Source organism: Pseudoliparis swirei, chromosome 9 (assembly GCF_029220125.1).
Source record: "Pseudoliparis swirei isolate HS2019 ecotype Mariana Trench chromosome 9, NWPU_hadal_v1, whole genome shotgun sequence".
Taxonomy (NCBI): Eukaryota; Metazoa; Chordata; class Actinopteri; order Perciformes; family Liparidae; genus Pseudoliparis; species Pseudoliparis swirei.
Genome location: NC_079396.1, coordinates 13,546,259 through 13,570,494, shown reverse-complemented (window position 1 = coordinate 13,570,494; position 24,236 = coordinate 13,546,259). Strand labels below are relative to the sequence as shown.

The 24,236-nt window shown below is 43.8% G+C and overlaps 1 protein-coding gene across 3 annotated transcripts in view; it reads right to left on the bottom strand.

Annotated features, from left to right (window-relative positions):
* The window catches only part of znf385a (zinc finger protein 385A), a 56,235-nt gene that overhangs the window by 28,539 nt on the left and 3,460 nt on the right, over positions 1 to 24,236 (bottom strand). For all 3 annotated transcript variants that reach the window (XM_056423589.1, XM_056423591.1, XM_056423593.1), the window contains exon 2: positions 342 to 493. In XM_056423589.1, coding sequence (XP_056279564.1) covers positions 342 to 493 — 152 coding nt within the window. The remainder of the gene's footprint in view (positions 1 to 341; positions 494 to 24,236) is intronic.

Sequence of the window (24,236 nt, the reverse complement as noted above, 5' to 3'; positions counted from 1 at the left end):
CTCTCCGTTGAAATAAATACAACATTAAACAAACTGTGGGGTTTGAAGTACACAGCTGTAAGGGCGGCTTCGGAACTGCTCTTTCATTCTGTGCTTTGAATTAAGGAACGGGACAGAGTGTATTTACATTCAATAATATTCTTAGAATACATTGCTTTCCTTGTAGTAAGGCCTGTCTAACACTGATGTGGACACAGCAGCATCTAAATAATTTTAAACGTCATACATGTGCAGTACTGTATTTTGGAGGTACACACACAGACATCACCGTGTCCTGCAGCTCTATAGTTTCAGGTTTGTGGACAAACTCTTGTATGTTTATTTCTGTCATCAACTCTCACCGTGTTGAAGTTGTGGAAGAGGTTCATGCTGTGCGGATGAGGGGTCCTGTCCATGGGGAATGGTAGGAAGGGTTTCATGTCCAGGTGGGGCTGCATCATTGTGGGGGTCCGCAAGAACGTTGGCATTGCCGCCCCGGCCCGATGTATGCCTCCTGCACACAAAGACAGAGGTAGATAAATACACATGCTCATATGTGAGGAGCTGAATCAAAATCCATGCTGCACCTGCATGCATGCATGTTTTGACAACTAATGCCAATAAAATAAAGTATAAAACAAAATAGAAATATAGAATTCAATAGAAATAGATAATGTAATTATATGAACATCTTATTACAGCCTGCAACATGTTTCCTGGAATCTGCCACTGAATTCCCCAAAAAAGAACAATCCACCATAATTGCCCTGCAAAGCAATTATTTATCTTCAGACAAAGCAATAATATGCGACACCCCGGTGGAACATGCTCTCCAAACTAAAAGAAAAAGCAGCATTTGGGTCATTAAGGACATATGAATGTTTTCTGTGGACACACATTGTGTTTTTTCCCAACAAGTTAGACAAGGCTGTAGCGCCGAAGTGCAGCAGCAATGTGCTGTGATACTGAGGGGTTTCTGGGTTTTGTAGTATTCACATCAAAGAAGCATTTCATTATCCTAAAACATTCACATCAAATGAAGCAGGAATGTGAAGAGAAGATCACCATATCCATCTGCCTCTCCTCTCTCCTCTCCTCCTCTCCTCTCCTCGGAGACATCTGCAGCTTGATGATAATGAGTTTAATCTCCGTGTGTGTTGCTTTATGTCATCCTGCCTCGTGCACTAGAGTTGGATCACTTGATGATGTCCAAATATGGAATGAATAAATCATATAATTTGATCCCCCTACTCACGTCTGACACATGCTCCTGGCTATTACTGCATCCAACATCCTGGTGGGAGCAGATTTTCACAGGAGCTGAAAAACAGTGACTGCACGGGTATCCCACCACCTGTATACACACTAACACCCGCGCCGCAATGTCAGTGTTTAATTCTCCTTTACAAACATGCCATGATACACGGCTCCCTATTCTAGTCATTGCTCCCATCTACCTCCTCTCCCTCGCTTCCTTATCCCTCCTCGTCTCCTATTTAACCTCTGTCAAGGATGATAGTGATGGGGCCCACACAGCAAAACTCACCAAGCTCTTAGATTAAGCCTCTTAATATCCGCAACTGGATTTCTGTGGCTTTCAAATTCCCTCGAGACTTAAAGCTTTGCCGCTCTCCTTTTTGAGATTGCTCTAAGTTACTCTCTCACTCCATTATTTGCTGTCCCTCGTTCTGCTTCCTGCTCCAACTCGCTTCTACCTGCTCCCACACTGTCACATGGTACTTTGAGCATTATTTGACACCTCGGCATTTCCATCAAGCTTTATGTCAACTGAATTTGATCAGAGAAAATAATATGGCTGCCGCATAGAGGAATATGGTGTAAGCAGATCGATGCAGTTTCCAAAATTTGGATTAGAGAGAGCGGGAGAGAAAGAGATTGACTTTGTCAGTCTGAGAGAAAGTGCTGTCTCAGCTGAAGCCCAGCTGCCTTCTGCTGTGCATCTGTGGGCCTTGAGGTGGAGAGTCCCGCATCATTACCTTTAGTTGAGTATTACATTTCTTCCACTGAACAAACCACACATATATGTGAATGCACATGTATGAATGCAGAAAATCATACTCACAAACACAACCATTTTTAAACCTTGAGAAACAAGTGCCTGATGGTTTTCCAGCTGGTGGATTGTAGCTACTCCTCTCACCGGCTCAGGCTGGCTCAACGATATTAAACAAAAACATTTCCGTGTGAATATTGTTCCTAATTAGAAAGTCTCAAACTTCATTTTTAAGTCGCAAAAGGAAATTCTGAATTACAAATATCCAGTTTCCTCAGGCAGTCTTTTAAGCTGAGCTCCTCCTAAATGCTGTTTGTTGTGATGAGGGAGGATGGGAGGTCCTGTAGCTGCTTTCTCCTTCTCTAGCTCTATGGCTGCTGAAGGCAGCTCCTCCTCTGGGGCTACACCACTAACAACATGACAAATACGCTTCCGCTTGACTGTATTTATTATGACACTATACCGCATGTTGATACATGGCCTTTGTCCCTTTCTGTGGCTTTTCTTGCATGAGTGTGTGGCTGCGTTTTGTTTTGAATGAGTGCCTCTGTTGAAGTTGCACAGTAGTAATGTTTGCAGCTCCCCAGAGAGTCTGCACTTGAACATGAAGACTAATGCTATGGCACTGGGTCAGCCAGCCTCTGGCAGGTAGAGATGCAGAGAGAGTGGCTGACCATGGACCAGAACGAGTCCCTGCAGCAGCATGAGGAGCTGAGGTCTGAGGGAGAGCATGAGGCTGAGAGAAGAGGGAGAGGAGCGGTCGTCCTTGAGGCAAAGACACAATCTGTCCCATCAGGGAACGTGTGTGTGTGTGTGTGTACATCCATAAATCTGAGTGTGACTGCTTTCTTTGTCCAGCGTATAATTTCCCCATTAATTTAAAGCTCTCTTTGGGGACCTTCACACACTGTAAATCAAACGAATCGCTGTATGGAGCAGGACTTTGCCCGTGTGCCCTGTTGAGCAGTGTGTGTGAGTGCATGTTTGTATGTGGTCCCACCAGATTCTACTCTGCCCAATGACAACATATTGCATTAGAACCAGAGCTTATAAGGATAAGCTGTAAGTGTTTTCTCATAAACAAAATAACAGAACAGGATAACCACATGGCACAATAAAACCACAGCCAAAGTTTACACTATTGCTACCTTGCACATCTGTACATCTGAATGATTTTAAAAATAAATAAACAGATAATTAATTGACAATTAATTAATTGTCAACACATTTAAAAAGCTGTATATTCACTTCTACCCACCTCTCAAATGTAAGTATTTCTCTCTTTTATATGATTGTAATTTAACAGAAAATCAGCCAAACAAAACAAACACTTTTAAGACATTACCTTAACTTTAAGGAAACTGTGATGGACACGTTTCTCTACTATCAGATTAATGCCAATTTAAACAATTACAAACAGATATGTATTACTGTCACGGTAAATGAGCCGGTCGACAACAACTTTGCTCTAACCACTTCTTCGGTTCTCTCTGTACTTGATTTCAGACAGAACTTTCAGCTCTTTACACTGAAACTTGGTGGAGTGGGCGGATTCAAAGGTCTGGACCCCCCCTGGCAACCCTAAATGTGCTTTTGAAGCCCGATCTGTGTGAGTGTCTGTGTGACAGACAGGCCGGTCTGGAAGAGCCGAGAGGACTCGAACAGCGATTTGGATGTTGTTAAACCCTCTGACACGCCAGGAATCCTACCAGACTCAGAGGCCATAACCTGAGCTTTTCGACGGCCTGCAGGACACCACCATGGCTTTGTGTTGCAGCCAGTGTGCTTTAAGTGTGTCTCGTGCATGTGTCTTTACGGTTATATCTTGGTGAGGGCCATTTTGAGTTTGGACCTTGAAAATAGGGACATCTTTGGTAAAAGTAAGGGTTTGGGTTAGGCTTTATTTCAATGGTCGGCATTGAGGGCCGGAGAATGCATGTTATTAAAGAATCACCCAAATATAGAAGTATTTATACGTGTGCGTGTATAAAGACTAATGCTTACACAAAACCGTGTAACCGTTCCTGTGGTCTTCACTTTATGATGTTTTAGTTTAGATTGTTTTAGAGAAAGTACAACAGTAAGAAAGAGAAACAAAGGACAAAACAGGCCATCTGCAGGCAGAGGGGAGAGAATTAAAGATGAAAACAGGTGCAGTATACAACGAGCACTAGAGAGCAGATTAAAAAAAGATCAAAAGCAAGAGTGACTGATTCTCCTATTTTAAATAATTTGCCAGCCTGCATGGTGCTGATACATCTGTTATTGGCCATATATATATAGAAAGTCAAGAAAGTCCTTTCTTTTCTTGTACCCGTTTCCAACCTCATGCAATAATTATGATTTGATGATGATTGCGATTTCAAATGATTTCAAATACTCAACCACACGATCCATCAACCAAAATCTATACATCAATCAAACAAGGTTTCAAATGATGGCTTAAAAATGAAAGCCAATATACTGTTTTGAATATTCTAAAAAGTATTATTTCATCACAACAACATAATGTTGTTATGCACTTTCAGGAGTGCGTTCTCTTCAGTGAATGTCTAACTCTAGAAACTGAAGCTGATGGAGGAACAATCTCCATGGGGTGTTTTCCTTGTGTGCGGGGCAGAACAAAAAGCTGCTTCTAGAATCTAGGCTAAGAGATTCTCTTCATGTCTTGAGATAATCTAACAGGCGGTGTAGGTTGTGCCACACTGTGTTCAGCCTTCCTTCCCATGGGCGTTGGGTGCAATCAGGGGAGAACAATGGGAGCAGGGTAGTTGGCACCGAGCATGCTGGCCAGGCACAGATGTGCCAGGGCTGTTGGCAGAGAGAAGGAGGAGGTAACAGTCCGGCTGCCAACTTGCCTTTCTGCCGGGCCGTGAAGCCGGCACCTGCCCTCCACATGGCCCGGAGGGGAGGGTGACATCAGTGCATATCGTGCTGCTGATGTGTTTGGTGCGGGAATATTACAGATAGAAGATTGAATACATTGGGTAATACAGGATCCGATTGGGATAGACACAACTAAATGACAACTAAGATACATTCTTGTCATTTCAAAGTTGTGTGCCATGCAGCAGCTTTAGTAAATAATGTGTGCAGTGTTCATAATTTGCTTTATCGACCTAGTATGTGCGTCGCATTGAGATTTCTGCCACTAAATCCTGAGAAAACCTGACCTCGACTTATGTACACATTATTGAAAGAACTCTGAATCAGTGAGATGAGGTAAACAGGCTGATGGCTCTCTTTCTCTCTCTCTCTCTCTCTCTCTCTCTCTCTGTGTCATAACCATTGAGGAGCAGACTTCCCATGACCTAAATGACTTATTAGCATTCCAGTGTTTGTGGTCAGGTGAAGCTGTCAGACTGTGTAGCTTTGCCCCTGCTGGTCTGCTGTTCCATATTGAAAAGTGTGACGAATAACAGGCCATCTGTCTCCGTGTCTGCATTTCACTAACCATCTTTCCCTCTCATCTCGATCTCATTTGCTCCTTGTCTCCCTCATGATCAGCCCAGTGTGTATTCCGCGCTGGACACAGCTGTGCCCAGGCATACAGGAATAGCCAATTCATTTGGACAGAGGGTACAAGAGGTAGACACAGAATGAAAATGTGGTCATTCAGTATTCCCTTCCAGTCTCGGGCTCAGCAGGACTGTGAGCCTCCCGTTTACCTCACCACAAGCACAATCAACGGGATCACAAGCCCAACCAAAAGTCCTGCACAATGAAAAAAAACGGACACGTCTCTCTGCCTTTGCACTGCCATCCACCATGAAGCAGTCTTACCTCCGCGTATATACACGCTCTCTCATTCATTCAAAGCAGCCTGATGCCTCACCTGTCGCCTCACGATCCTGCAGCACAGAACGCTATGCAAGTCAGAAGCCCTGAAATGTTGTCTGGCGGCTGTAACCTCAGCTGCTTACCCTCCTGGATGCTCCCTCGACAGACGGCTGTGGCAGCAGCAGCCTTCCACCAGGTAGCATCCTCTGCTCGGCGTGAATTATGATTGCACAGCCTCTGACTGACAGGCTATGATGTGCTTCATCAGAGAAAGCACACTGTGCAACACGGCTCACGTGGTGCTGGGACTCACACAGGCACAGATGCATGCAAAAAGACCCAACACCTGAATGTATCCACAAGAGTGTGCTACTGAGACGCCCCCCTCCCACCTCCCCCATGTACACTTCAAAGCAGTCACTTCCCCATCTTTTTTTGGAACCACAATATGAATATAAAGTGAAAATAACGCATGTTCCTATTAAACTTTTTCATCCCCATCTTTGAGTACCATGGTATGCTAATTATAAGCTTCCGATGAAGGTCAATATATGCACACAAGGAAGGTGGATGCAGATAAAGATCTGTTTGATTTGCTGCCTGGAACTGCCGGCGTTACACTTTAATGAGAGGATTATGTAGGGGAAAGCAAGGAAAGCTGAAACGTGTTCCCTGGCTTCAAATGCCAGTTGGCTTCTCTGTCTGCATTAATGTTGCATGTCAGGTATGTGTGTGTGTGTGTGTGTGTGTGTGTGTGTGTGTGTGTGTGTGTGTAGGTGTGTGTGTGTGTGTGTGTAGGTGTGTGTGTGTGCGTGTGTGTGTGTGTGTGTGCCTGTATGGATGCCAGGCCATGTAAAAAGGTTATGAGAGCTTAGTTCATGTGAAGTACTCCAGCAGTCGCTGCTCAAGACCGAGCGAGGTATTAGTCAGAACACGTCTCGGTCCTTGATGCAAATACGCACTGCGATTTATGAACACACACACTCACACAAGTGCAAATAACCCTATATTGTACAGCGCTGTGCCCGTTTCTGAATGACTTGTTGTCGCCTTACTGCACAGGCAACATGTGAGAGTCTGTGTACATGTTTCTGCAGCAGTGGGAGGGGGTTAAACTTTTCCCTCTAATTGTAGGTCCTTCCGAATTTACCCCACCTACCAATTTGGAGAACAGCAATTTTGCTAATTGTTTTGTTCTGTACAAGTAAAGTACAGACTGCAGAGTGTGGCTGGGATTTGAAAGCACTAACAACAAGAAGGTCAAACAATGTAAAAAAAGAAAAATCAAATCACACACATAGTTTACAATTTTTTTTAAACAACCAAGTGTGAGTTCATCATCCCCATCCTTCCACATCACACACACACACACACCAGAAACTCCATCTTTTCCCCTTTGAAATCTGATAAGAGGACTTAATTCCACCAGTTCCATTTCAAGAACAGCTTCTCTTTCAAAAGATATTGCATATAACAAACATCACCAGACATGCTAATACGCTACACAGATAAGACAGAGTAAACCTTCCATATATTCCAAAGAGAAGTATTGTGCATAATGACAGAGTGTACGAGGGAGTAATGACACCCTAGTGAGATAATAAGACAGAGGTAGGCCCCAAAAAGCCCCCCAAAAGATCCTAACTTGATCTCTCCTAAGTAGCTAAATCAAAGCTGGAAGGGTTTAATTGCCAGTCGATCTCTTTGGTAGACACAGAGGAACTGACTGGGGATTTCAAGAGAGACAGAGAGACGGAAGATGGGAGCTAAGGGAGGAGCGAGGAGGTATGATGCAAACATAATGGGATGGAATGAGCCTGCCTCTATGCCCACGCCTACGTTGCCTGTCAACCATTAACTCCACAATAGACCGTGTCCAGAATACAAGCCAGGGCCACTGCACGTGTTTGAGCTCCGCTGTAATCCTTCAAATAAATCTCCTGCCGGCTCCTTGTCTGGCAGCAACCGCACTTTTGGAGGCTGTTGGCTTTTGTTACTTGTGTGGTTATGGATCGTGTGCTGGTAGAAGGCACAAACGCAGAGACATGCACATACATGCACACGGATCTCGTGGGCTGATTTCCCTTTGTGACCTTCCTGTTTCACGCTGTAGACATGTTGCAGCGCTGTGATCAGCTTTGCAACGCCAAATCCTGACTCTAATTTGACCTTTCTTTTTTACACTGGATCTGTATTATCTATATATCCAAGGGAAGTAAATGTGGCCGGTAAAATGATACAGCTCTATTCCCTCCCACATGACTGATCTCCTGTTTGACTCTGGTCCACCTTAAATCAATGACAGCTCTGATAATGATGATACTTTGGGAGAGTAGCCGTGTGTTGGGCTTCTCGTTACAACTCGCACCAACCCATTCAGAGGATTAATGGTCTTTATGAAATATGTCTGAATTGGCCTCAGTCTCATTACATTCCATTGTGATATTTATCTCTATAGCACCCAACATGATGAAACCATAGCATGTAATTAAGTTTTAACTTCAGCACAGACACGACATGATTTTGCACTGCAAGGCTCCACTCGTGCGCAGCCTGTGTGTGTGTTGTGTGCGTGTGTGTGTGGGGGTGTGTGGAGGTTCTGTGTCTGTGCGTGTGTGTGGTGACGGAGAGTGTTTGTGCTGTTTTGAGGTCAGTAATGACAGAGAAAATAGCTGTCAGGGCTAATGGGAGGGGACAGCAGGGATGATGGGAACACAGAGAACAGCGCCGCTCAACATGAGACGAGGCACACAGCGCTGCTACAGTGTTCACACAGAGAGGGTCACAATGAGAGCAGAACGCAAACACACACAAATATGCACAAACATACACCCCTGTGTGGGCACTAGCAGTCATTCCCTCAGCATGTGTTATGGAACCTTAAATCTGATATAAACCTGGACCTTGAATTCTCCATAAAAAATCGACGACTCTCTTACGACTGCTGAAAAGATTGCAGCTTTATTTTTTTGACACGACAGCAGCCGTAGGAGGCAGCGAAATGCATCTTGCTGTGGTGTTGAGTGATAAGAGACGTTTCCATGGAAATGTGATACTTTTTTCTGTGACTCACTGTTGGAATACGTTGTAGTCGACAATATAAACTGCCATCCTCAGCAACGGAGTAATTGACAGGTGTGAAGTATTTGATATGCAAATGATTTTTCCTTTAAGTCTCTATTTTTCTATATTTCCACACTTATGACAACCTGGGGAGCACTGAGGTAGAAGCTACACACAAACAAATGAAGAAACAAAATCCTGTACGTTCACACATTATGTGGGTGAAATAACTCCTTTTCCTGTGTCTTCTTTTCAATCCCCGGCAGTCTGTTCTTCTTTCTCAGGTTTCTAACTTTTCATCTATTTTCCTTTTGTAATGAATTATCATACCTTGGCCGAGGGCCAGTGAGGTGTGTAAGTGTAAGATGATCACAGAATTGTCCAGTGGAGATGTGTCTGAATGTTTCTGGCTGTAGGCGATGTTTGAGTCAGTGATGGATAGACTGTGGGAGGAGGAGGAACCAAAGCATTGCTTTGTTGTCTCTGTTGAAAGACAGTGATCCACTGCAGCGGAGGCACATTAGACGTACTGGCACTGGTAGAAAGAGACAGCAAAAGGCTGTCTATATATCATTGCAGTGCAGGGAGAACAGAGGAATAAAGAGATGGAGGGAGAAAACCAGAAAGAGTGAGAGAGGGAAAGAAAAGAAAAAGAACAAGGTGACATTCTTCGCCTGAGAAAGCAGAACAGCAGAGCGTGTACCCTTTCTGCTTCCCCCCACCTGTCCTCTGATGTTCATTGTTTTCCTCTCTGCAGCCTGTTCAAATCCACTCCTTCATGTTCCCTGCCACCCAGCCCCCTCCTAAGCCACATTTCTCTTGTTCAAGGCGGTGGTCACACCCAGGTGAAACAATAGCCAGCAACTTTATTCCCATGCACCTCCCAGAAACCTGTGCCCTCGGGTATGGAATTCTATCACTTATTTACAATCTGGGGGATCAGCCCAAATGCACTATGGGGAAAAGCAACAAAGGCACTAGATTCTCTCTGAGATTGGACCCCCACCCTGCTTGAGAGAAAAGGAGGAAGCATGAGGGGTTGGTGAACGGTGAAAATAATATATGTGCTCTTTGAAGAACAGCAGCCATAATGTACCGCTGCCCAGTGTTTGACAGTCCATTTCATTGACTTCCATTCTCCAAGGAGGCCAATATGCTATCAGCCTAATAGAGTGGGGGAGGAGACTTTATGTGGTTGACGGCCACTGTTTTTATTTCAGTCCTGCAGTCTGTCTATGAATATGGAGTAACCCAACACACGTGCATGTCCTCTAATATGATGCTCTCTGTTCATCCCTGGGCAATCTAAGCACAGCCCAATCTCTTTAAGTGCTTGGGGGTCTCTTCTGGAATGTCACTTGTCATTGGTGTGACCACAAATGACACTTTTGCTTAAATCAGCATCCATCACCTCCCCCTGCAAAGAACCTCTGGCAGCTGGGGAGGTGTGCGCGCTCACAGAATTAGAGCAACCCACCGAGAATATTTAAAGGTTAAAAGAATGTCTGAAATGAAAAACGCTGTGTGTGTTTACATTGTGCGTCGACATAATGTAATTTAGACTTTGGAAGTGAAACACACACACACACACACACACACACACATATATATATATATATATATATATATATATATATATATATACACTAACGTTCAAAAGTTTGGGGTCACTTAGAAATGTCTTTATTTTTCAAAGAAAAGCACTGTTTTTTCAATAAAGATAACATTAATCAAAAATACACACTATACATTGTTAATGTGGTAAATGACTATTCTAGGTGGAAGTGTCTGATTTCTAATGAAATATCTCCAGAGGTGTATAGAGGCCCATTTCCATCAACTATCACTCCAGTGTTCTAATGGTACATTGTGTTTGCTAATCGCCTTAGAAGACTAATGTCTGATTAGAAAACCCTTGTGCAATTATGTTAGCACAGCTGAAAACAGTTATGCTGGTGATATAAGCTATACAACTGGCCTTCCTTTGAGCTTGAAGTTTGAAGAACAAAATTAATACTTCAAATATTAATCATTATTTCTAACCTTGTCAATGTCTTGACTATATTTTCTATTCAATTTTCAATTCATTTGATAAATAAAAGTGAGTTTTCATGCAAGACACAAAATTGTCTGGATGACCCCAAACTTTTGAACGGTAGTGTATATATATATATATATATATATATTTCCACCCATAGATGCTCATTCCCCTGGCATAGCTCGTTAGATGAAAGAGGGAAACCTCCAAGAACCAGACAGAAGCTCATTTGTCAAAGTAGAGAACAGTGTTTTCTCTCTGTTGTCTCATGCAGGCTATAAGTCAAGAGCAAGCTTTTTGCTATTTCATACCTCCTCCCACACCTTCAAGTTCAGCTGAAGTGTATTCAGCATATTTTTCCATGATAGCAAGTGATGCATTATTCAGTGGACTCTGGTTGATCTTGGCTGCAATAAATCCGTGGTCGATAGAAACGTGGACATGAACTTGCACACACTCACACACACACACACACAGACACAAATACACAAACTTGCATTCTCCAAGTGTTGATACATGATGAATTAAAAAGGAAGTGAGCATCTAGGAACCACATTGCAATGGAGAGATCTTAAACACATGTACCATGGATGAAAGGGCTCTGGGCTTTTGAAAAGCCATCTAAAGCAGCATGGTAATGAGAGTAATGAGGATATCAGACGAACGTGGAGCAATATGCTTGTTAAATGGCAGCTGAATTACATCAGAGGTTCACCCCTGTGAAGCAAAACACAGCTGAAGCGAATTGTCTGCGCCATGGCTGAACCGCACTTATTATTTAAGGAAACTTTAGTATAGTCAAAGAAGAGTTCACACTCATAACCTACAACAGTCACACCAGGCGATAGGCAACACTTATCCGCAGCCGGTGGGTCATAGGATCTCATAACTTCACAGGGAGTTAGAGGGCAATTCCACAGAATTCATGCTTCAAAATAAGTTGACTAGTGATGAGGACGACTCAGGCTGGGCAAATCTGTGGCCATGGAATTAGTCTGAGATCTCATTTTGGGTTTAGAGACTGGAGCATGGCGTTTGAAATATATTGTTTTATATTCTAGGCTGTGAGTGTCTAATGAAAGGATCTTTGAGTTGCACTATGGAAGAAATATATTTTGGACTGATACTGAAACTCAGGATGCATACATTTTAATGTATCTTTTGAGTGCCCCACCACTGAAGTGCTCTTTTAAATAAAAGACTAAACTTAAAGCAATAGTTTGAGACTTTGTCAAATAGATTTTTTTCACTTTTTAGCCAAAAGTTGGATGAGAAAATCTAAACCACTTTGTCTGATGTATACAAGGTTTACAGACACGCAGTAACTATAGTATGTAAGTGTGTTTCAGTGGCTGAACAAATTCAAACAGTTCATGCTCATAAATCTTAAAATGTGTATGCAGGCATGCATCGGGGTTATCCCCTACGACCTGTAGATGACCTTGTGCAAGAAAACAAATTAGCTAGACTGTGCGTCTGTAGCCTATGGAGGAGCCTTATCGGACACTGTAACAGAGGGAGAACGATTGTGAAAGGTGGATACTGCTGAGTTGAAGACAACACATTGTGTTGTCAAATGATTCAGGGAGTCTGCACCTCATGCACCCTGCCAGTTCTCCTCACTATCATCCACCCTGAAAACCAGCAGTGGCGATATTTGGTTGGTTGGTTTTTCCGAAGATTGGAGACAAGATGAAAGACGTGTGGAAAAGAGGGAGGACGGACTAGGAGTGTTTTCAATCATGGTAGAGAGCGGAAGAGAGGAAGAGTTCAATGCCGTGACTTAGGTGCTGCCTGCATTGCAGCCTGGGCCTTATTGTTATTATGATTTATTTTGTAATGAGCAGCGCTGCCCTCCCCTCTGCCATACAAAGGCCTGATTGAATCTGGCGTTCCATGAGCATGTTAAAGAGGTCCAGCTTCATCTGGGAGCTGCTGACTGACAGTGGGTATCATCTCTGTAATTGTTTGGTAGACTGGAGCTCAAGCCAGCCAGAGAGAGAGAGGGAGACTGTCGAGGAAGGGGGGAGGGGAGGAAACATAGGGAGGGAGGGATTAGGATTTTTTTTTTTTTATAGGCGGGGTGAAGGAACAAAGTTATCTCTGTAGATCTCAATTTTGTAGGGATGGGACCCCATGCAGAGAGCTGGGAATAGTCTGTTTGAATATGTTCAAACTGACTATTCGTCTGTGTTATCAAAGCAACAACAGGGGTAATGTTTCAAAACAGAAACCCTGCATGTACAGAAGCTGTTATACAAGGAAATTATGTTGCACCGTTTTTATTTATTATAGAATAGTGCCGGCATGAGTAAAGTGCATGAGAGATTCTGTATATATAGCTGTACTATAACAACGTGACACTGTACCTGACACCTTCATGTGACTTCTTCTTGTCAACTCTGCACATCTCACCCCATGGTCTCTCTACCCCTCACCACCCCATTCTCTCTCTACCCCTCACCACCCCATGCTCTCTCTACCCCTCACCACCCCATGCTCTCTCTACCCCTCACCACCCCATGCTCTCTACCCCTCACCACCCCATGCTCTCTACCCCTCACCACCCCATGCTCTCTCTACCCCTCACCACCCCATGCTCTCTACCCCTCACCACCCCATGCTCTCTACCCCTCACCACCCCATTCTCTCTCTACCCCTCACCACCCCATTCTCTCTCTACCCCTCACCACCCCATGCTCTCTACCCTCACCACCCCATTCTCTCTCTACCCTCACCACCCCATGCTCTCTACCCTCACCACCCCATTCTCTCTCCCTCACCACCCCATGCTCTCTCCCCTCACCACCCCATGCTCTCTACCCCTCACCACCCCATGCTCTCTACCCCTCACCACCCCATTCTCGCTCTACCCCTCACCACCCCATGGTCTCTCTACCCCTCACCACCCCATGCTCTCTCTACCCCTCACCACCCCATGGTCTCTCTACCCCTCACCACCCCATGCTCTCTACCCCTCACCACACCATGCTCTCTCTACCCCTCACCACCCCATGCTCTCTCTACCCCTCACCACCCCATGGTCTCTCTACCCCTCACCACCCCATGCTCTCTCTACCCCTCACCACACCATGCTCTCTCTACCCCTCACCACCCCATGCTCTCCTCCATCACCACCTCTGTATATATCATGTTTTTTCTTCTTCCTTTCCCCTCTTCGAACTCACTCTACTCTCTCCAACTCGTTCACATCTACTTCTTCATTACTGCATCACTGAACACAACCTCCCTCGCTCTTCTCTTCCTCTGTTACCATTCTCTCTCTCTTCCTCTTCCTCTCTTTCTTTGTGTCCCTCTCTCTCTGTGCAGTAAATGGTAATTAAGAAAACAGTGTGGTGAAGAAGAGCTGCAGAAAAGATGGTTATCCTCAGTCCACATGCCATGCATCCCAAGTTAGCCCCCCCCCCCTTCTCAATCTCTCCCTCTCTTTTTCTCTCTCTCTTTCTCTCTCATCCCCCTTCTTCAAGTTTCAAGTTTCAAGTTTTTATTGTCACATCCCCTTTTATACAAGTATAATCGGTTCGTGAAATTCTTATGTGCAAAACACCCGACAGCAGTAGCAGACTAAAAAAAAGAATAAGAATGAGAATAAACTATACAATATCCACACACAAAAAAGAAGAAAGTATTAACAATATATATATAAAACAATGTAATAGAATATACATCATGACAATATATATATATAAAACAATGTAATAAAATATACACTTTTTTGAGACTATATATATATATATATGTATATACATACAATATATATATAAACAATGTAATAAAATATACACCATGGCCATAGATATTCACAGAATATGTTCTAGTGTGTAGTGTTAATGAGGGTCTCAGTCCTTGTTCAGCAGCCTGATGGCCTGACTGAAGAAGCTGTCTCTCAGTCTGTTCACTTGATACCGCGGTATCGCCTGCCTGACGGTAGAAGGGTGAACAGTTTGTGGCGGGTGGTTATTGTCTTTCATCATCCGTTTGGCCGTATATGTCCAGGATGGAGGAAGCTCACCTCCAACGATGTACTGTGCCGACCGCACCACCCTCTGTAGTGCCCTACGCCCAGGGCGGTGCAGTTCCCGTACCAGACGGTGATGCAACCTGTCAGAACACTCTCGATGGTACTGGTGTAGAATGTTCTGAGGATGCGGGGGGCCATGTTGAATTTCCTCAGTCGCCTAAGGAAATACAGGCGTTTTTTCACCACGTGAGTGGTGTGCGTGGTCCATGTGAGGTCCTCGGAGATGTGCACGCCGAGGAACTTGAAGCTGCTGACCCTCTCTACTGCAACTCCTTCTCTGTCCTCCTCTGCTCTGCGGTGAAGTATTGCATGCATGCAGTCCCACAGCATTGTCAGCCTTGTGTATTAATATTGCTGGTGTGTGTTTGTGTGTGTATATAGGTGTGTATGTGTGTGTGTGTGTGTGTGTGTGTGTGTGTGTGTGTGTGTGTGTGTGTACCTGCAATGTGCAGCGCTAGCACATTTGAGTGACAATGAAAGATAGAACAAAAAAGTACTCGTATCCTGAATCTGCCCAACACTGCAAAAGGGAGGTTCATGTCCGGTGCTCCATGAACTGGGCAGGTATCATTTGAATGAAGAGCAATATTGCGCAGCAACAAGTGGGGTAATGGGGCTGAAACAACAATGCACAAAGCACATTATGTCACAAAGTCAGTTTTAAATAGACTGGATAGATTTACTGACAACATAAATAATTGCTCAACCACAGGCTGCTATCAGAGGTTAATTTCAATATGAATGTGCTTTATTTAAACAAACAGCTTAACAGCCTTTCCATTCTTGCAGATATGTATTGCTATAATTCCGATTATTCCTCTTTGTGCCAAATCCTGCTATTTGTTTAAATGTGCATTCTCTGGCACACATACAGCTCAGTTTACAAACTAAAAATGATCTTGTTCCTCTTTGGAGTTTTAAGTCAGAGCCAGAGCGGACAGTGAATATGGATGTCCAAGTTTAATTTTGAGGCCAAGCATTCCACTAGTTTCACATGCAGCAAACCCAGAACAGTACTCTTGAAAATAACAAAAAAAAAGGTCATCAACAAAGGAAAAGTAGTCAAAGCAAGAAGACACTGTGTAGGCGTATTGAAGGGCAGTATTTAGTCAGACATATTCATGATTTAAAACAACAACCATTTGACCCTCATACGCTTTTCATCATGCCAGAGATAATACAAATCGGATAATCAACAATTCAGGACCACTATAGAAATAGACTTTGACTTTCCGTGTTTTTGCTTAAATTAATGCACAACTTGTTAATTGTGTATGCTGTTTGCAGTGTTTCATGTTGGCTTTATGCTGTGTTTTGTTTGTTTTATGTAAATATTTGATAAATTATTCAGATTAAATTCAATTTGAAACACTTTATTTTCATATTAACATGATTGACTGAAATGTGGCTGAATGAGCTGACTGAAACAGGACAAACATAGTAGTGCCAGTCTCATAAAGTACATAATGCATTAAACTAAGTATGAAACAGAAGTGGGTAAATCTATTTCAAGACAGAATAAAAACAAACAAAACCACACACCAGAAGTAAAGCTTATCCCATCACATTCATTCACTAATTAACTTTGGCTCAAAAAACTGGAGGAATATCAAGTCAATATCAATATTGATCTCACACAAGAAGAACGCAGAGGAGCATGGACACACTGCCCTGACACATTCGTTTCAAAAAGAGCCATTTGATTCTTCATCTTTGGGATGAGCCCCATCTCACTATCATGCATCTCTATTTTCCCTGTAACACAAATATATAATTGCTCCCATTGTACGCATCATATGGTATCATCATCTATGTGCATTCAAACACACATTCATGCACACATGCGCACAGCCCATTGTCCTCCTCTCCCCCTGTAGGCACCCCCTCCTCCGCTAACACACCATGAAATCTCCAACACTCACAAAACATTTACATGGCGTTAACGCTAAAGTGCGATACAATTGGAGCCTGAATAGCAACTGCAGAGATACATTGTTTGTGTGCACGTGTGTATATGTGATAGCAAAGCACATCAGTAGTTTCAGCACTCGTTTACACTGTGCAGATTGTCTAAAATATCCTTTTACCAACAGCCCGTAAAATGGTGAATATTAATGAGCCTGAGTGAATGAATTCTACATTTGAGTTGAGATTATAGTCAAGTGCCCTTGTGTGACTGTAATGATCTCCTGTGGTCTCCCGTGTGTTGCTGTGGGATTAGCATGGTAATCATGAAGCATGTTGACACACACTGTTAGTCAGATTGATGTGCTTGTTTGATTGGTGCAGAGCAAAACAGTTTTACACACCGACTGACTGCATTAGCCACGTGCTATTAATCTGAGACTTAATGGCTTTCCCCAAAGATGGTGTTCCCATGCACGATGTTTTATTCAAATGCTTGCTGGGTCCGTTGGTAAAGTGTTGAGATCTATCACTGTTCCTCTCCCTTACACAAATGCTCGATCCAAATCAATGTAGCTGCGTCTGAGTTTATCACCAGCAATTATTCTCCAAGTAACACCCTCTCTCGTCTATTCTCGGACCAATCAAATGGGACATGTCGGAGTTTCAGACTCAATGAATATAGATGCAGCCCCTCAAGCCAGATGTCATGTGTGTTTATATGTTTGTGAAAGTGTCCGAAGAGGAGGACAACGAGGGTGAGCTGCTAGACTGGCTTGAATCTCTGCACTGATACAAACAGCCGCAGGAAACAAGCATTTCCATTTCATCCCCCGTTTTTGGCCCACTTGCTAGGATTTCGAAAATGTGTACTTTGCTTAAATGTCACGCTCTCACCATATCAAAGGCTGCAAAGGCATATCTTTTAGATGTGACCACGTCTGTCTACAGCTATGGAATCAAAGTTAGATATTGGTTTGTGTATATATTTGGCCTTGTTCTTATTCTCACGCGTGCCATATGTATAGCCAAATAACCAAAGGCACTGTGACGTAGTGTTGTTCAGTCGTCATGCTCGTACACTGAGCTTGTGGACAGACCAGTGACGCTGTACTGGGAAGCCTTGGTGATGCCCGACAGTGTGCTGCTGCTCCACTGCTGCGAAGAGGACGGACAGACGTGACACTACAGTGACGACGACAACAAACCATTATGTAGTCCTTCCTGTTCCTGCTCCCCCCCCCCCCCTCCCCCTGTACTCTCATCTCCCTCCTACTCTCTCTGTCCTGCTATCAGAGTCTCAGAGAGAGGGTAAGAGAAAGGAGAGGGGGAAATAGAAAAGGAGAGGAAATAGAGGGAGTGAGCAAGAGCTAGACTCCACCATCAAGAGGCTCACCTTGTTCTGCACCATGCACACACAGCACCCCAGCTTTGCTCTCTTTCTCCACCAGGCCGGTGGATGCATCATTCATGAGCAGCGACACATTTGGCTGCGTCATCTCATCACATAACTGTCAATAACTTTTTCGGACTTTGCCTACTCGGTCAGCAGGTTGTACTGGATGCGATAACAATATATCTTTTCCCGCAACAAAGAGCAAACTGCAGGATGCTGCTTGAACGGCAGTTGGTGACGAACACGACTATTAAGATTGAACGATACTCCTTTAGAAATGGTGGCACTAACTACATTATTGATATTGAAAGCTTCTTTAAAGGATAAAATCCAAGTTAAATGTATGCTCGTCATAATGACAATATATCAACCCAAAAAATTAAATCCACTATTAAGGCATTAAAGGGATGCAGATGTTCCTTTGCTCTTGAAATCAAAAGACATGCAGTCTTTGGCTAACAAACACTTTAATATTCATTATACTGTCGCTGTTGAAAGAGAGCAAGCGACCACATGCAGAGAGTGAAATATGAAAGGGTAGTTATTTAAGAACTGCCGTGTCGTGCTCCCAGCACCCTTTTTGCCCGACCTGTCCTTTTCCCTGAGTGCCTGTGTGTCGCAGCCTGCTGTCAGGCTGCCTGCTGTGAAGGTCACCCTCCCTGCAGCTATGGATTACACAGGCGAGCACAGTCAGGCAGAATACGATATTGTCCTTGAGGGGAGGTCTGAGGCCGAGACAGGCAGAGACAAACCCTGTGGAACTTCTGGACCCCACCGGGACCAGCCAGTATGATAACGTAGCTGCCACCATGTGATGAAAGGTAGAAGGGTAAAAGGAGCAAAAGAGGCAAAGCAACCGTGCATATACAAATATAATTGTCTTTATATCTATTGGTTTGTCTATATATACATCTTTCTAACTATATATTTATTGCGGTGCAGGTGACAAGATCTCCATCTCAGGTGTCCATGGCTGCTGTAGCCCATATGCTCACCATATATAAAAAGAAGGAAACCTTCAGACATCAGAGCAGCCTTGATGGGCCAACAACACTCCCAGCAGACACAAGAGGGAATCTAATCCCACAGTCGTCATCAGGTGATATCAAAGAGCCGACAAAAGAGCATTCTTCCCTCTGTTTTCCAGCCTCAACGGAAGGGGATGACATCTTTTATCCTGCAAAATGGTGCAATGAAGGTGACTTTTTCTTTGAGTGGGACAGGAGCCATTTGACAACAGCTCTCTCTGGAGTCATGCCACTGTTTAGAGGTCAGAAGAGACAAAACAATAAAGGCACACACACACACACACACACACACACACACACACTTGGCAGATCCTGTTGTCCTTTGCTGGCTCGGTTTTCCTGCTGTGACCTTAATTTGTTCTGTCTTGAGTATGAGCGGCTTCCGGGCAGCGAATGCACCTCGAGGGAGCAAACTGACAAGATGTTTGAGCATTAGGTACATGTGGGTTTGAGCATATGGGAGAGACAGAAAAGAGATCGGATGAGATAGAAAAAAGGAGGGTATTGAGACGAGGATCAAGTGTATGTATTTGTGCATGTGTGAGTGTGTGATTCTCAAGTGAGCATGTGGCTATGTTCCCTTTTAAGCAGAGGAGACACGGAGAGGAGAAGCCGAGGCTGAAAGGACTGGACGCCCGGCCACCAATAAAAGCAAAAGAACACAAGCTGTCTCCCTGCAGGCTAATCCTCTAATGAAGATGTGTGGCGCTGGTTGGCTGGTGATTATTGGCCCAGCACAGAGACACAAACCATCTTCAGTGCTACTGTAAATATAATCTCTCACATTTACGCGAAAGCCATCACTGGCGCAAATGAGAAAATGTCGGGTGGCGGCAGAAGCACTGCTGTTCCATTGTGTACGGTTCCTGCTGCGCTCTGACATGCTGTCACACTCCTGATGAATAATGTGGTTACTATGAGTACACACATGTTATGAAATGTCATGATTTGGTTTATTATAAAATAATGCAGACAATGTACAGAGCTAAAGCAAAGTCACTGCCAGGCTGTGTTTTCAATACATGAGTGTAAATATGATTTGAGAGATGTTATTCTTTTTTTAAATGTTATATTAATTATCAGATTTATTTGATCATATTAATTTAGGATAGGAATATATAAGCATTTTTGCTTCTACCGATGCCTTTTCAGTCTTTCTGTTTTGTATTTATATAGAATAGTATTGTATTGTATTTCAATGATTGACAGAATAAAATACACAAATACAAATACAAAAAAATTGCTACTTTAATAAGCAATCCCATTACAAGACCAAACATTAACTGACATTATTCAGATGTGAAAGATTCAATGTGAAGTCGCTTATGTGTAGCTGCGCGGTTTTTACCGTCTCATTGGACCAATTGCACAGACATGAAATATATGCTAATTTTATGGAAATGCTTATTTTCATGCTTCTTCTGATTTGTTACATTTCCCCCCGTGCTCTTTTGAACCCCATCGCCAGCCGCTGTCTGAGTTTCACTGTTAGCTGAGAGCTGTGTTGAAGCAGGAGTTCATTCATCCGTGACCCGCACTGACTGACTGCCGCTGCATGAGGAGACACTGACAGTGGGGGATTGAAAGCTCAGTTCAGGATACAATCTCCACGCTTGGAATTTCAGATTCCACCGGCACAAAAATCTCTTCACTAGATGTGCATAAGAATTGACCTTGAAGGAAACCAAGAGCCCAAAATACAACATGTGACAGCAACAAGATACACACATAGCAACATACAGTCAACGGACGAGCTCAGATGCCACATTACCCCTGTGGCCCTAACAGCTTGCTAATCCACACCTCTGGCACCCCACCCTCGCGATCCTCCGATGCTCCTCCCCCACTCCCCCCAGGCAGGTGCAGGGAGCTTTGGTGCAGGTCCTGGCAAAACCCAATCTCCTGTTTCTCTCCCACTCTCTCTCTCTCTCTCTCTCTCTCTTAGGGGTAGTGCCGCTTGTTCAAGGTAGAACTTGTGTGGAGACAGGTGTGCATACCAGACGCCGGCACTAAGCCCGCCAAGCAGATCCTAACTACCTGCTAGCACGGTTTCCCCGACTCTCATCCGACGTCGAACGAAGCCCCACCTGCTCGCTGCAATCAGTTGCCGTGAGGGGGAACGATGCCACAGAGGGCAAGTCTGAGCTTGACCTGCTGCCACTTTTATACCGCCAAGCTTGTCTGCGTCCATTCAGTCGCGATACACACACCATCAAAACACATTGGGACCGATTTAGTTGGCAGGGGGAAGGCGTTAGGGCGAGAGATTTAGGCTATTCTGAGCTATTCGTGGAACATTAAGGATTAAAAGCTGTAGCTCAAGGCTTCTTGGAAGCCAACTACTCCTTCAGTCTCTGTGCCTGTGGGAGTGAGTTGAGAGCTGTTTGGGTGGATGAGGTCACAGAGGGAGACGGTGTCCTTGTGGTAATAAGTACGGTTCAGGCTGTAGCGTGACATTCACAACAGTGTGTCAGATCTACTGTTCACATTTGCCTTTGCATGGGTCAGACGATACAGAGAGACTTCAGCTCAATGATTTACTGATGGACGGAAGCATCTATTCCACCCCGGCGGCCATCTTTAACCGAAAGATCGTCACCCTGTTTGCTCATTTCCTCTCTGCCTTCATCTCTTCAATGCTCCCTTAAGTTTTTTGTTTTTCTCCTTCTACACTTCTTGTTCAATCCCGCTCTCCCATTATTTGGTTGCTTCATCAACTTCCTTCTCCCCCTCCCACTTCTCCTCCTCCTCCAGCTTCCTCCTCTCTAGCCATGGCCCTATGAATTGACCTTGCTGCATCTCAAGGATAATTGATTTTTCTTTGGTCTTTGTGTGAAACCTATATCTCAACAGCACTCAGAGGAATTTCCTCTTCCTCCCAGAGCTGGATGGAGCTAATTCTCTTTCATGAGGACACTTTTGACTCCATTTTATCTGTCTGTCTGCCTCTCTCTCTCTCTCTCTCTCTCTCTCTCTCTCTCTCTCTCTCTCTCTCTCTCTCTCTCTCTCTCTCTCTCTCTCTCTCTCTCTCTCTCTCTCTCTCTCTCTCTCTCTCTCTCTCTCTCTCTTCTGAGCACACAGAAATAGAGCAGGCATGATTAATGCAACATCTATCGACGCAAAACGTTAGCTTTGCTCAACCTTTTTATGCTCTGCTGCTGTTTGGGAAATTGTGATTCATGCACCTTCAAACGCTGTTCTGAATTATCCCATTAATTGATCAATAGAACAGTTAGAATTTTTAAAATTGAATGAGCAGGAAAGAGAAAGCACAAGGGCTGTATATGACATGGATAAAACGTGTACCTCTTATTTCAAGAATCTGACGCATAGCACTTTGCCATTTCAAGTCCGGCAGCACCAGATGTTTGCATTCAATACTAAAACGTTCAAATGTGACTATTATACCACACTCATACAAGTAATCAAGCATGGGTGCTTTGAAGCAGAACTGATATGTTCAGTGCACCTCCACTCCTGCATTGCTGGTGTCTGGTCATCATCTAAGTCAATATTTTATTGATATTTTAGTATCAGTTATGTCCCTGCACTATCCTCTCTAAAATATCTGTTTTTGTTCAGTTACATGAAGAAAATAAGGTTGTGCAAGTATAATGTAAGCATTGAATAATAGAGCCAGACTTTTGGTCTGACACATTTTTGTCACGAGGTAATCCAACACCTGTGTAGGCAAAAAAAGAAAGTACACATGGGAAATATATTTAAACTCATTTGTAGTTCTCAAGATTTAAATGCATGGGAAGCCCTGCAGAACAATATCACCAAACTTTAACACAACTAAAAAGCAAATGATTATCAAGATACCAATAAGATATATCAGAATATAACTGCAGAGTCTTAGTGATGCAAAGGCATAAGGACAGTAGATAATGGCACCAGAGAGCTGCAGTGTGAAGAACCATGTGCCTCGTTCCACTTTGTGATCAGAGTGACTGTTGAAGCATACAACACGTTGTCCAGGCTTTATCTCCCAGGTGTCTTGTAGCCTCGGGATTCGCAGTAAGTTTTCATGCGGGCTGCCTTGGTGAATGCACTAACGTCACCCCATTATCACAGACGGGTGGATGTCTTTGCTTCACGGAGCAACAGCAGTGGGCTGTTGTGGTGGCAGGTGCCGGCACCGGTGTGTGTCGCATAAACTGTGCGTTTTATTAGAGTATATGCAAATGTTGCATCATGTATACATTCAGTGTGTTTTTAGAATAAGTAAAGACCTCATCACAGTAATTCATTATATCAAACCATGCGTGCTCTTGTGCCATTTAGGCCTATATGAATGGTCTTTGACAGAGGTCACTGCAGTGGGAGTCAGAGCATACAGACACTTCCACCTCCCTCTGCTCTGCAGTGTTACACACACTGATGGGCCACACACAGACAAACACACACACACACACAGACAGAGATGCACTCAAAGACACAATAGGTAGCCTTCCAACCAGTCCAATAACAGGGCTATTCATAAGAGTCTTTTAACAGCGGTATTGACAACCTGCTGACACACAGTCACTCCAGCATAAACAGATGGAGCGGTATAGAAGAGCAAGGGAGGGAGGGGAAGAGACCTGTTATAGTGGCTTTTTGACTGACAAGTCTACTCCGCGAAACAGGAGTTGATTCTCCCTATAAATGAATAATGTCACATTAATCTTGCATCCTAGGTCACTCCTAAAATATGTGTTCTATTCTAATTACAATTATGGGAATAAGATGAACTTTCTCATAATCACAAAGCGCTATGTCTTAGCCATCCCTCCAACTTGCCAGAAAAAAATATTCCATCTGAATGGAGAAAGAATATCCTGCAAAGCAAGCCAGTGGCCCAGTAGAAATATAAAGAGTGAACATTGAGTTTTCACTTAAGAAATCCAAATTAACTGCGAGTTTGCAGATTGATTTCGCGAGATTTAACCTTCACAGGTGCTAATCACGTGTGAATGTTTATATCTCAGTGTTGCCAAAGCAATAAG